The sequence below is a fragment of the Erithacus rubecula genome (assembly GCF_903797595.1).
Source record: "Erithacus rubecula genome assembly, chromosome: 1".
Lineage (NCBI taxonomy): Eukaryota > Metazoa > Chordata > Aves > Passeriformes > Muscicapidae > Erithacus > Erithacus rubecula.
In genome coordinates this window covers 16,080,314-16,095,016 of record NC_136658.1, presented here as the reverse complement: position 1 = coordinate 16,095,016, position 14,703 = coordinate 16,080,314, and the positions used below count along the sequence as shown (strand labels likewise).

At 37.6% G+C, this 14,703-nt stretch overlaps 2 protein-coding genes across 2 annotated transcripts in view; one reads left to right on the top strand and one right to left on the bottom strand.

Annotated features, from left to right (window-relative positions):
- Positions 1-5,652, bottom strand: part of GUCA1C (guanylate cyclase activator 1C) — a gene marked incomplete at both ends in the record, with an annotated part of 34,647 nt that extends 28,995 nt beyond the window's left edge. The window contains one exon of the mRNA XM_079310411.1: positions 5,449-5,652. Within this exon, the coding sequence (XP_079166537.1) occupies positions 5,449-5,652 (204 nt within the window). The remainder of the gene's footprint in view (positions 1-5,448) is intronic.
- Positions 1-14,703, top strand: part of HHLA2 (HHLA2 member of B7 family) — a gene marked incomplete at its 3' end in the record, with an annotated part of 497,990 nt that overhangs the window by 251,179 nt on the left and 232,108 nt on the right. The gene's annotated exons all lie outside the window — the stretch shown is intronic.

Genomic DNA, 14,703 nt, shown 5'->3' with positions numbered 1-14,703 from the left:
GAATCCCCTGAGTTAAGCACTTTGGAAAAAGGAAAGCCAAGCCAATAGAGTTATCAGCAAACATTTAATTAAAAGATGAGGCTGTTTTCCCTAATTAGGTGCAGCTGTTTTGGTTGGAAACGTTTTCCTTCCTGGGGCCCAAAGTCTATCCCAAGGTGAGCAGAGACTGAGCCACTGGCATCTCCTAGTGGCCTGGGCTTGCAAGACAAGGGCTCGTGTTCTTGCTAAAAGCATGGTGATATTTCTGTTCAGTAATCCCGGTTCCAGAGCTTTTCTGGGACACTGGAGAGGCTTTGTGCAGAGACACCTCCAGGGGCTGGAGCTTGTGCCACTGCCAGCCCCCTCTACAGTGAGCAAACAACCACATTGATTTATTTATTTATTGTGTTGTTTCTGTCAGCTCTGCTGCAGATGGAAAATTAATCACTTGTTAAGATTTTAACTATCTTTTCTACACTTTTTCTCCACAGCTGGAATTTCAGTTCCACAAGGGTTTCAATTAATGTCTAAAGAAGGGATGAAGCACTATTTCCTCTTTCCACTCCTTGAATATTTATTCCCATCTCTTTATACTTGTGCCTCGTTTTTGTAAATTTTACTTTTTGCTTTACGTTTCACTTGTTTCTTCCCTCTCCTCAAAAGCTGTTATCTACTTATTCCTGTCTATTCCTGTTTTTTTGACTGTACTTTTCCCACTCCATTTGTCAATTCTTTCAATTTATCTTGAAGTGACAATCTTCTTTCTGATATATGCAAAAATTTAAGTCTGCCTCCCTTCCACTACCTATTTTTAAAAGCTGCTTTTTTATAAGAGGTGAATAGAGAAGTAAAACAACTGTATAACTTTTTTACAAGCTTTCCAAATAAGAATAAAAATGGCAATGATAAAATAAAGAAGAAAACCAAAAAAGATTATTTGTAACTGTGTAAAAAGGCAGCTCTGAACAGAATTTATTTTAGAAATGTTGGGGAAAGTAATTTTTAAAGAGGTGAATGAAGACAAAAATATTCACACAGCCTACCAGTAGTGAAAGGGGAAAACCTGAGGATTTTAAGGCTCTCATCCATAGCCCCACATACAAGGAAACAAACTCATTTGGAGATGTTTGAAGAGCTTGTCAATAGGTGGCTCCTTCTCTTTGTCTGGAATGACCTTGACATGTTCCCAGGTGCTTCTGCAGGGACTCTCTTGAAGACAAAACATGACATTTATCCTCATGTTGTATAAGAGCTTGTGGCAGGTTTGCAGCCTTGGTACTCTTGCTAAACTTGAAATAGACTATGCAGCATCATTATCATTGGAAAAAAATGTTCAGATCTCAAAGAAATCTTCCACAGAAAATATCAGGTTATTTAAATGCTAACATGGGTGAAATTCACATGACAGCACCTGAAGAAAGGGTATAAATCAGAGCTAGAGCAATTTGGGAAGGAATCTTCTTACTGAAAACAAGACTCTTCATGACTCTCCAATTAAAAATACACACTTTGATTTAACATCCCATCTAAACAAAGCATGGTATAAGTACTTTTCCTGTTACAATCCTAAGGTTAAAAAGAACTAACAACACGTCTTCATGTATATAAATCTGAAACAGCAAGAGCATGGGGAGGCAGTAGAAAGTAATCATATTGCTTCATTTGCATAATCCACTTAACACACTTGTTCTGTTCACAGGCTCAGTGATGGATTTTCAGATAATAAAGTGATAGAAATTTGAATATTTAAAGCATAGCACTTTTGCCATCGTAGAAACTGGAAGCTGACAGAATCATCTTCAGCAATTTCAGGTTCAGGGAGAAGTTTGCATTCAGCTAAGTTTGTTGTTTGCTTGGAATCTCACTTCCTAAAATTTAAACACATGCATGCTACAAGAAATTTAATCTCAAATTATTTTCCTCATCCACTAATGTCATAGATCTGGCAGTGATTTTTACCACCATGGCAGCAGAGAAAATCTGATCCTCTAGCAAAGAAAATTAATGTGAAGAATTCAGGGTGGAGTATGGAGGGGACAGGGTGAAGAAAACAAAAGAAAACTAATGCTGAAATTTTTAACATCAAAATAAAATGGCATTATGGGTTTTTGCACCTGTACATGTTATGCCACTTCAAAACCTTGATTTACATTAGGATTTTTTCATAAGCTGATTAAAAAATTATCTTCTGGTAAGAAACACTGTTAGTTTCCACTGACTCAGGCAAGTTTTTTTTCCCTTGATGTATAGGGCAGGGCAGATAGTCTTGGCTTATCTGACTTGGAAAGAGCTGAGTCATCTTGAAGTAAGACCCTTTGTCTCAGCTGAACACAGAAAGGAATCTTGAGCTGGATTTCTGCATTAAGACCAGAATCCAGAAGATGAATGCTTGTCCATTGTACTCTGCCTGAGCCATGCTCTTGTCAGGAGTATTGATGCAGTCAGAATGACCAAGAATTCTATGAAGATACTGAGAAAGCCATGCCAAGCCATAAAGCTCCCACATGCATTTTTCTTGGCAAGCTGGTATGGCCACAGTTCATTCTGCTTACTCCCTAAGCCAGCCTGATGCCCCACAGAATGACTTCCCAGGAAACATCAATTACAACAGATAAATATACACATCATGTCTAACTAACCAGATGCAGTGTGAATGCCAAAGAGAAAATTTATGAAATCCTGGCATGTTGTTTGAGAGGTCCTGGTTTTTGTTTGCCACAGGGTTTTCAATGAGGCTTTCACAAGACTTTATTCAAGGCAAAAAAAGAGTGAAACTGAGCTAAAGCTTATCTAGATGCTATGTGTTGTATCTGAATAATGTAGATTTTTAAATTAGTATTTAAAGGGGAAAAGTAAAACATTCAGATAAAACATTCTGGTTCACTTGATTCATTTCCCTAGGATTAAGCCTTTCCAACTATTAAATTATACAAATAGATTGGGCAGAAATTAAAACTTGCCAGCCATTTTTCTGGGAATGGAAGCCCCATTCTTCATCTTATTTCCATCTCCAAATGGATATAGACTATACAATCTTATGTAATTGACAATTCTAAATGTGCCATTCCTGTTCTGCCTTCTAAATAACTCTGCCTGGTCCTATTGCTGCAGCTGAGCAACAGTTCAATTAAGAAAGCACACAATAAAATCTATGCCTCAGATTAGAAGTAGCTAGTGGAGGATTGTTACAACATCCTGCAGAACAGGAAATGAATATCAGATATTTAGTGGAAGCACATTATTAAATAATGAGATTTTAAGCCTAGTATAAGCAGTTTTACAGTGGATTTTATGAAGCCCTAAAGGCCAACTCATTGTTAAATTTCATTAAAATGGGGGGAAGACTTCCAAACTGATAAAAAAACTGAAGCATCTTTTTTTTTTTTTTTCTGTCTAACATGGAACATTAATTAAACAAGCCCTTTTGGGAATAGCAAAACAAAGGCCTAGACCCATACAAACTATCTCTTTTGTACCCCCAAATGCTGGTACCCCAGCTCCATCCTGTATTTTCTCTAGGCAAAAGGAAACAAATGCCTGATCATTTTGTCAGCCAACTATTGCCCTAAACAATGAATAAAAGCTTAATTCTGCATGATTCATCATTCTGGGTGTGTCTCTGCTACCCAACTGCCAAATTTTATGAAAACATTAGGAACTGATTAACCGAAATGCCTACTCTTTGAAATTTGTTGGAAATACACCAACTGAATAAAAAATTCAGGGGATAGCAGAGAAGGAGATGAGAGATTCATTGGTAGTAAGAGTCAAACTCAAGTGTATATAAACTAACAAGTTTAAGGCATACATCTTAATATTCCTCAGATAACTTGAGCAAACAATTCATGGGTGATAAGCTACTTCTAGTGGGAGAAAGGCAATTAGGAACTTCTAAAATACCAACAAACCCAAAGATATTCTCCCATAAAATAAAAAGCCAAAATCCCCAGCACCCAAAGCTCCCCACACTTTTCAAGAAATTTAAGTGTCAAGGGCTTTTTGCAGTACACATTAACTCTAAACTGGAAAAGCTCTTAGGTGAGCTCAGACACTGTCCATGTGCACTGTCTAGGAAGGTTAGCATTCATAAAGCTCTACTGGAGAACTTAATGCATCAAATTAACAATTTCTGCCAGTCAGGTTTCATATTTGTAGACTGGAAGTTTGCTCATCATCTGTAATTAGCACATTTATTAAGTTAGGTGGTAGTACTTAATCAAATTTTGATGTGTTTAACCATCTGGTAATTGGCAGAGGGAAGAAAAGAACATGCAAGGAGCTGATTTTATAGGAAGGGTCCTTGAGGATTGTGGAAGAATTACATAATTCCAAAAAAAGCAAGTGGAATTGGGAGTGGAGATGTGTATGGAAACACAAGAAAACAGCGTAATAGAGGTAATGTTGCATGTAAAAATACACAAGGTATCTTATACTCTCAGCATTTTCTGAAGCAAGTATAATTAATTCCATAATTATTAATAGAAAGGCAATGTCTAGAACAGAAAAATGTCTGGGGCAGTTATGGCTATTTGGACCAGTTTTAACCTGCTATTAAAGTAATTTTCAAAATGTAAAAACAAATTTTTCATTACATGTCTGAACTTATTGGAATAAGTAATGTGGGTAGATGACACTAACGCTTTATTGTTTTTTAAAAATATTTTTTATACCAAGATAGGCCCATCTGTTGTACTAGCTGAAATCTGAGTTTGTATTATTGACAATTCAGCCTAAACCTAATTTCTGTGATTTTTTAGGGAATACAGATGGATCACTCCTTTTGTCACATTTGGTAGAATGTGTTACCTTGGCTTAAGGGGAAAATAACTCTGGATGTGTCTCATGGATGGAAGGAACCTGCATGGAATAAAATTAGACAGCAGTGCATCTAACAGCCACTGGACATATCTTTAGCAGGACCTGTGTTGCTAAGCAGTAAAATTGGGATGATGTATCAAAACCAGATGTGCCTTTGGAAAAGGGGATTGATTGATACTGAATTAGAACACAGAAGGTGTTCAGAATGAATCCTGCACAGAAGGAATACTATTGTGCCTGTGTTGCATAATCTGAAAGCATTAATACCTATGGATCCAGCTGAACACTCACTGCCTTGGAATGATTTTTCAAGCATCTATATAAATAAAAATTTCAATCATTAATGCACACTGAAAATAATAATAAAAATATCTGGTTTTCAAAGATGAGAAACCATCAGCATGCACTGGAATGACATTTTAGTAGTGTAATTCTAGTATTAGTATGAAACTTTCAAATTGGCAAAATGTACTGGGAACAGAGCATTCAGCATTGTTTTCCAGCCACTCTCATTTATCTGCTCAGAGTTTCCATTGAATCACTTCCATTACCTCTGAGCAGGGAACTTGAACTTCCCTGAGACATCTCTGAGTGCATCAAACCCTCTTATAAATCCATAAGAAAGCCAGGAAGTCAAGAATGTATTCTTACCTTATTCATGTCAAATGTGTGAAATACTTGTTCAACATAGTTGTTAGCTTCAGGAGTAAGTCCATGCAGATCCAGGACATGTTTAAATTCATGCAGGCAAAGCTGTCCAGATGGGCACTCCTTCATAAATTTTGTGTACCAGTGGTGAATTTCCATGGCATTGATGTCATCTGCTGATCCAGCAGCACCCATTGCATCAAACATACCAGGTAACCTTTCTCAGTATTTATTCATCCAAATGCTGATTCTTGCTTCCCAGCAATGATCATTCAAACACCAGCTCTGCCTTTGAGAGCTACTTTAAACCTCTTACAGGTCACTACCAAGATAGGCTAAGTAAATATAGCACCCTAGAAAGATTACTGGCACCCAGTTTTAGTAGCCTGTGGTTTTAGCAGCTAATTACAGTCTTTGTGCACAGTCAGTCTGCAGAGCCTCAGATGAACTGATTATTCTGGTTCTCATCTTGCATCTGTGGTGCTAAAGGTATTTAAACTGGATGAATATTGAAAAAGTAACATGGAGGAACTTTGAGGGTAATTTCTAAATCTTAATTTTGATAATTTATGAAGCTTTAACTAAAACTTAGAACCATTAATACATTTCATGCAGCTGCTTTTGAGTAAATGACTTTTCTGATGGTTTATCTTATTTCTGTATATATATGGTGATCCAAATCTTACCTGACAGGTCAAAACTGCAACACATCTTAGATAACCTGGAAAAACTGAAAGCCATACACTAAACACAAAAAACTCACCTTTAGACAGTAGGTTCTACAAGCATCTGAATCTTCTGTAAGACAATGTTATCCTGAAAATTGCATTCCTCCTGCCATTGCTCCTTCAATCCCATCCTTTCCCTTCCCTTAGGCCAGCAGAAGTGTTTGTGGTTGCACCTGGGAGCAAGTGTTAGAACAGATCCAGGCAAAACCTTGCAATAAGATTGAATACCAATAAATACAGTCAGCTTTAGAAAATATTGCTTACATTTGTGCATTGCCTGGTGGCACAATACTGGGTTCTACAAGAGAACAGATAAAGTGAGGGTGGAAAAGGGTGGCCAGCAGTATGGGGAGTGCAGCTTCTGCTGCTTCAAAATTGTTTGTGGAAACTTGTAGTGCCATAATGTTTGTGCTGTATTGCAGTACACAGCAGTGTACAGGTTGACAGCATTTTAGCCCTACAGCAGATACTGTGGCATGCAGTAGAGACTAAACTGGTAGAATGTAAAATACAGCTGTTACACCTAAGGCTAGTGCAAAGGGCGTGTCCCACCAGTGGCACTGCAGTGATGTCTCACCAGAGGAAGGTGAGCACCCCTTGAGCAGCTCTGCCCTGGAGAGAAGGGCACAGTCCCACTGCCCTGGAGTGCATGAGATGGATTCTCCTCTGGGCCAAGGCTTCTGCTTGCTCGGCTACAAAAGCAGTGTCAACAGTCAGGAGAGACAAATGTGGTCTCAAGATGGCAAAGGAACTGAATGCTACTGTTGGATGTGTCAGGAGACCTGGTTTTCAGTGCCAGGACTGATGGGCATTGTGGTGGTGCATCCATGGGGTGTGCACTGCAGGCAGAACCAGCTGGCCAAGCTGGCCCTGGTACACAAGGTGTAGGGCCATGGCATGCAGGTTCATGTGCTCCTCCAGTATTTTTAGGTAAATAAAGTGCTGTGCTGTACTAATCATGTAAGATCAGAATTGCAAGGTATTTTTCAGAAAGGGGTACAAGCCTCCAGTGAAAAAGGGCCACAAGCTGGGCTGTTGCTGGGACAGACTTTCAGCACATATTTGCACCTACTTGCATAAACCAGAGTCTGCAGCCAGTCAGGGCAATGCTGCTGAAGAGGGAGAGAAGGAAGAAAAAAGTGCACGTGGATGTCTGGTGGACTTCAATAGAGACATATACTGTAGTTATCATTAAAATGTGATTTTTTCCTAATCTCTGCTCATGCCTTGCATCACTTTTAACAGTCTCCCCAGAGCAAAAATAGCTGCCCACTAACATCCTGTCAGTTATAAGATCAAGACCTTCAACAGCGAGAAGCAGCAGGGATTCTCTTTATGAAATACTGAATAAAACCAGAATCTGAAACATGTGAAGTGGTATTTGGAAATACATCTCTTCAAAATATCCCTAGCAGGCAAAGAATGCCATATATTTTATAACAAAGAATAGAAAGAAAAAGAAAAGCAGCTTAAAATGGCAATCTTCAGTCTTTTACTGTTTTCCATCAAATCTAAATTTACAATAGTTAGGAATTTGAGATGCCAATGCAGAATTTCCCAAGTGTATATCTACCAAATTTCTTGTTCAATGAAAAGAGGAAGTTTTAAAACACTCACATATTACTCCAAATTCTTCCCCTCCACTCCTCCTGCTCTCCCAAAATAACAGCAGTGCTCAAAGGAAAAAAATCAAAGGTTTGAACCACAGATTTCAGAAGCCCTTTTTTTAGTAAATAAAGTGGCCTGCAATTTGTTTTGTACATTTTCATTTTCAAACCTTCTTCTGAAAAAAGCAACAGCATAAATGGGAATATTAAAAAGACAAGCCATCTCAGTCCTTGAAAATGAGCATATTTCTTTCATATGGCATGGAAGACTCTCCAAACACTGTTGTTCTTGTCCTTCTGGAAGACAAGGTTAAAATGTTCGAAAAAAAATCTACATTTTATTTAAACAACTCTTCAAGATAATCGTCAAGCTATTTTAAATTATCAATTTGGTGAAGCTGACAAAACCCATCAAATTTTAAGGTGGAGCATTTGAAAAAATAAGTTTATGACTTGCTTATCAGCAAAGGTCATTATTTAAAAAAATAATTTAAGGAAAACATGGGAAGACTTGAAGAAGCAGGGCAATAAACCAGACTAAACTGGAAACATGGAAGCTAGAATTAGGTGTGAGTAGGAGAAGAAGCTGCTTTTCAAGTTCTTGGCCATGTTCCTGCTAGAATAGCTTTACTGAGGGATTATAGTGATGAAGTGCACACAGATTAGAAGGGCTATGCTGGCAACACTGTTCTTTTTAGCCATTTAATATCCTCACTTTCACTCTGAGTTAAAGCTCCTTCTCTATTTAAAGCACAATTTTCTCAGACTTATTGCATGTCCACATCCAGGTTAGCTGGGCAGTACATTTCTTCATGTGCATTACCTTCCAACAAAGGCCAGGAGCAGAATGAGGGAGAATGTAGAAGCAGTGAACTCTCATAGGTCTGCAGGCAATGTAGTACAAAAAAGGAAAAGCAGATGGAAAAGAGAAGCAACACCTATCAGAGGGACTGTCAGGACTTTGAGAATAGGGATAGGAGAGAAGGCAGGGCACTTCAAGAAAGGATGAAAAAATTATATATTAAATTCTGCCATAAATGTGAGGCCTGAAAAGAAAAAAACTGAATTTATGCATTACAGTAAAAAACAAAATTTAGTTCCAACAACTTAAATCCAGCATCAAGGGTTACACACACAGAAACCTATTGCCTGAGCAGTGTCCCTATCAAACAAGCCTCTGCTTATTTGACTCTGAGTTTGATTTTAAAGAACCATCCAGGTCACCTGGAACGTTCTAACCCTGTTCCAGATGGCACTTAGACCTTCATATTTGATGGTGGGGACTCAAGGCTACCAACACAGGTTATGAGATAAAAACCCTTAAGGATGTGATAGACTGTATCTAGGAAACTCCAAGTTTTCTATGGATTATGCTATAAAATATAGGGGAAAATTTAATGAAGCATTTGAAACTTAAGAATTGCAGAAAACAAGATCAGGACAGAGAAATCCACATCTAATACAGGCAGAAGCTTCAAGACACTAAACTCTGACCCCAGCTTTTACCCAAAATATTCACACTAAGTCTCTCTCGTTATATATTAGCACCATCAGTCTCTGCAAGCCACAGGAATAAAAAACTTGGACTTAAAGATGTAGGAAGACAGCACCATTTAAAAGTTTTATCTGATCCCCTTACTACAGTGACAGGCAATGGTCTTATCTGTAGACATAAAAACCAGAAGTTATTAAAATGAAAATTCTTATTTTCCTTTAACCTCAAGGGTGCCTTTCTGGAATTCTTTGAAACATTCCTGCAAAGTAATTTGAAAAATTATTGGACCTCTTTAAAAAAAAGAAAAAAGAAGAATGTTTGTGCAGTTTTAATGTGGAACTGATTAGCACAAGTATGGAGGCTAAAAGTAAATATGAGTTTAAAAAACCAGAAAAATTCAGGTAGGAAAAGCCTATTTAACCCATTTGCTGAACTTCTTTGAAAGAGTGGCCACAGGCTGCTGGAAGCAGTGAGGGTGACAGGGGTGCCTCTTCCCTGGGCATGTGCTCCTGGATTTTGCCAGGGACAGGAGAAGTGTGGCTATTTTTGTACCAGATATGATCCAGAGAGTGTTTAACTGGCTTGCTTTTGTCCAGATGGTGTTCAGACTGACTGACTGAAGATCAAGAATTTTGGAAAAATTATGGTGTTTTAAAGGTCCTGTCTTAGATGGATGTCTGAGTACAATGCAGGCAAACCTGATTTATTTTCTAAATTGCATATTTGTCATAAAGGCATTCATGTAAATTATATTTTTTCTATAGTTTCTATTAGCATCTTGCTATAATGTTTTTCACACAGGTTACTGCTTCTTTATTAGAGCACTTTCTGATTTAATTTGCTTATAAGCTTCTCATTGTGCTTGTATGTGAAAATACACAATCCTGAATACACAATAATAAACCTGTAAATTAGTGCCTTGTTACTGTTTTAGGTCCTGTATCTGTTTTTTTACATGACAAAAATACTTATGCAGAAATTTGTCTGCTACCAAAGTTATGAAGCATAAAGGGACAACAAAGTTTTACTGAAATCAACTAATAAGAGAACAGATCATTGTGCTAGTTTATACTGAGGAGATGACTAGATGGCAATTAAACTTTAATTCTTCCTCTTTTTATACTGAGTAATAATTTCTTGTGGTCCTCAAACTTCTTTAGATGCCTTTTAAAATTAGTTTTGTAAGTGGGTCCTGAATTGTTGTTAAGGTTAGTTAAGTAATGCTACTAAAGCCCTTTATAAAGTATTAAGGTGACACTGTAATCTCTCTGGGACTCTTACACAACACACACTACTCTGTATTAAAAAAAAGCAAAACAACAACCATCCCCTTTCCTACCTAAGTAGAAAAAAGAGATAGGAAAAATAAAACTTATTTCTTCTTCAGAAGGATAGTAAATATCATAAAATTCACCAATTTTATTTATTGAAATAAACAAATAATATTTGATAAGTGATTATATAAACTCAGTTTGAAGAACATGTACAACATGCTTACACCACCTTGCAAAGAATTCTGACATTTAATAAATCCCAATTTGATTTGATAGCAGTAATTGCATGTAATCTGTCAGTCCCTCCCTGAGATAGACCCTGGGATTATCTAAGTGACAAGATTAGTGCAATGGGAACAGGCAGAGGAATTCATGGCACACAAAGCATCAGATTCTCTCAGGAGCCAGAGGCACTCAGTGGGAAACATGAGCATGTTCAAATCCAGTGCAGCAGGGGATAACTATATAAACTACCAAAAATCCAAAGATGGATATCTGTGCTATCTGTGCTTATAGCTGAACGTGCTACTAACTCTGGAAGCCCAGAACCAGCCACATTTTGCTTATTTTCTTAAATAACAAGAAATTAAATTTAATGCAATTAAAAAGTCCCTGTGAAGGGACTTGAGTAATTCTGCCATCTTTCTCCTCAGTCTGCTAACTTTTCCTTGAAAAGCCATGTTTGCAGTTCACAGCTTTGCTGCAGTTTGCAAGCATAGGCTGCTTTGTGAATATGGCAATGGGGAGAATTTTAAAACATCTTTAATTTTAAAATAGTATGAGAACTTTTAAATCCAAACAGGGTGTTTCATTTTATATCCTGAATACAGGCAGCCTGAAAGTCCCTTTAGAATATATTTCTAGTGAAAACTACTGATGAATGTAAATATCCATTAGGATGTAGAGAATTACAAGCTAGTAACTCATCATAGTTAATAATCCCTAACAGAAGACATGCAAAGAGTGGCCTGTAAGGTCCATCCATGGCTTGTGCCATGTGCAGCAGCAGCTGATGTAGAATGGACTTGTGTGATTCCAGTAACTTACTTTGTACCATATCCAAAACCTTTGGCCAGCCACGATGCCAATTTTTTACATTAGTGAGTTCAGACTGAAAAAAAACAGGTAACTTTTGTTACTCCTGTATTTTTCTGTCAGAAGGAACCTGAAGAGTTGAGAGCAAGGTATAGTAATGGCATAGGACAAAGAAAACAATAAGGAAAATAATATCTTTTTATCTTGCTGTCAGCATTTGATATTACATCCCAAGAGGCAATGCACAAAAATAAAACCAGCATGGAATTTAATTTAAAAGAAAGATGCATGAAGGTCTTTCAACCTTTTATAGTTTATATTCCTCAAGAGGAATTTCATCACCACTGTGCTATGCAGCTCTGACTGTGCTCTACAGTTCTCATGCTGCCACAGCAATCTCAAGGTAGTTCCTGGCTGCTGTAATTCTTGACAAACTTTCAGATATCAAAAAGTACCAGCAGGCACAACATTTATTTTAATGTTTTTTGGTTTTTTTTAAACTGAGTATTGACAAAGAGTATTGCTGTGTGTTTTTAGTCTGAAAACCTGATAAAGGCACACATTAGAACACTTACAGAGAAGCTGTGCTCTGTGAATAAGAAAGAACAACTCCAGTGTATTTAGAGGAGGAATGCACATGCATAATCAGCACATGCAATTAAAATAAAGGCAAGAAAATCTGTTAGAATTTAGAGTGCAAAGATCATTGTTTCCAGACATTTTTGTTGATCTATTGCAGATTTCTTTTTCGCATTTTTAAATTGTTTTCATCATCATGGTACAGGTCATAATATCAGCATTCAGTATTAAGAGTAAATCACTTGGAATGAAAAATTTGGCTCAGACTTTTTTGAAAATTTTCAAATTTTGAAATTTGAAAAGAAACTAAGGGGAAAAATGCAGACTGGGATTCTAAAGTAGTCTTAAGAGTTAATTTTAAGCAAAGAAATGTGCCCTTTAGCCTAAAAAGTGGGAGCTTCATATTCTGTTTGTGCAACCAGCTGTTAGACTAAGACCCTGTAATAGACTAGTTTCCTTCTATCACAGTTCTTAAAAATCACCATGTTGATATGATTTGTCTAAAACATGAGATACACTTCTTGGAGCAATTCCTCTCAGTCTGAAGAGCTACCCAAAATTACTCCTTGCTTTTGGATTAATGAGTTTGAGACCAATTTTCCAGGCTGTTAGCAAAGAAATTAATGTATTCACTTATTCACCTCCTTCAAAAAACAAAAAAATCTCAAAAACCAGTTATGTGAAGTAAAATCTGTCTGTTAGTCTTTTGCTAATTTTGACTGCCAAAATATTTTGCAAGAATAACTAAAAGCTAAAGCTATGCTCAAGTTTTATGAATTAGCCTGTTTGTCTACTTCACATAATTTAAGAAACCTCTTTGAAGTATTAAACATATTTTTGTTAATAAATTCAGGAACATAAATAAAATCATGCTCTTTTTCCTTGGAAAGAGCGTCCACAAAACATTGCAACACCTATTCAGCAGCATGTCTTTAAAGAAAATTTTACCTGGACATGGCATGATTTCAGTTGTTTAAGAGGAATCTTATTTAGAAAGGAAAATAATTAGTATTTATATTCACAAGGTATTGTGTGTGTATAAAATGAGTGAAAAAATTTGTAAAGAAGAAACAACTGAACAAATAGAGAAAGGAGAGAACAGTAATTAAATTCAGGAGGATATAGAAGCCCTAGCTGAGCAAATTAACTCTTTATCATCAGCAGGTGAATAACAACTGGTGATTTGTCCTCTTATGCCTTAAAGGTGACATTGGAGTATTTAAAAATAATAAGTCTGCAGTACTGGAGTAAAAGGCCAGGACAATGGATAAATATGCCCTCTAGTCCTATTACAAGTTTTGTGTTCTTTGATCTAAAAGAAAACTCAAAAGAAGAAGGGTGAAAGACTGTCTAGTACTCTAGAGCACCTCCTGGAAAAGTTTAATAGTCTGAAGTTTGTTTCTGTGAAAACCCTCTAAGAATGTGGATGTGCACTTTGGACAAGCAGCTGCTGACATCTCCCAGTAACATAAATTCCCAGTAAGCACACACAGGTACTAAACACTCCTTTAAGTCAGCATAGGACAAAATATTAAAAGGTCTCTGAAAAAAAAAATTCCTGGGTCCTTGATGGGGAAGCAATTCAAACTTTGCATGCCAATATCTGATGTTTAATTTTTACCTTAAAGGTATCTGACAGTTTTTAATTCTAAATTGAATTAGCAGTTTGCAGAAGCTGCAGGAAAGCAGCTTATTGATGGGAACAGTGAGCTGCAGCTTCTCTGAATGCCTTCTGAGTTCACTGTACATCTGCACAGTTGTAGAAACAACTGGGTGGCAATTTGTCTGCAGAAGCAAAACATGACAATTAAGCACATACAGCTTGGAGTGGTAAAAATCAGCAAGTTGAGTAGCTGCACTTACCCAGAGTGACTCCTCAAGTGTAACAATTTCTGTTGTGATTGTGGTGGGCTGTCTCTCTGGCCAGCTGCCCACCCAACTGGTCTCATTTGACCTTGTCAGCAGGACAGGGGAGAAAAGAAAATGAAAAAGCTCCAGAGCCAAGTTAAAGAGAGGGAGTTTGCTTACCAATTACTCTCATGAGGAAAATATACTTGACTTGGAGAAAATTAATTTAGTTTATTCTCCATTAAAATGGATTACTAACAGAAAGACAAAACAAAACCCAAAGTCCCTCTTTTTGACATGCTCAACTTCACTCTCTCCCTCCTGACTCCTCTACTCCCTCCTTCCAAGCAGTGCAGGGAATGGGGGATGTGGTAAGTCCATAACAGCTCCTCTTTTCCTCTCCTTACTGTTCTGCAGGCTACAGTACTTCCCATGGGCTACAGCACTCCAGGATCAACCTGCTCCAGCATGGGTTCTCCATGGACCATGGCTCCTGCAGGAATGTCCACTGGACCAAGTGTGGTTCTTCCCACGGGCTGCAGTGGGGGTGTCTGCTCCAGCATGATGTCCTGCAGGGACAATCTCTGCCTGGACACCTGGAACATCTTCTCCTCTGACTGTGGTGTCTGCAGGGCAGTTTGTGCAGCATTTTGCCCTTTCTCTCCTGAGGGGCAGCTGCTGTGCTGCAGGGT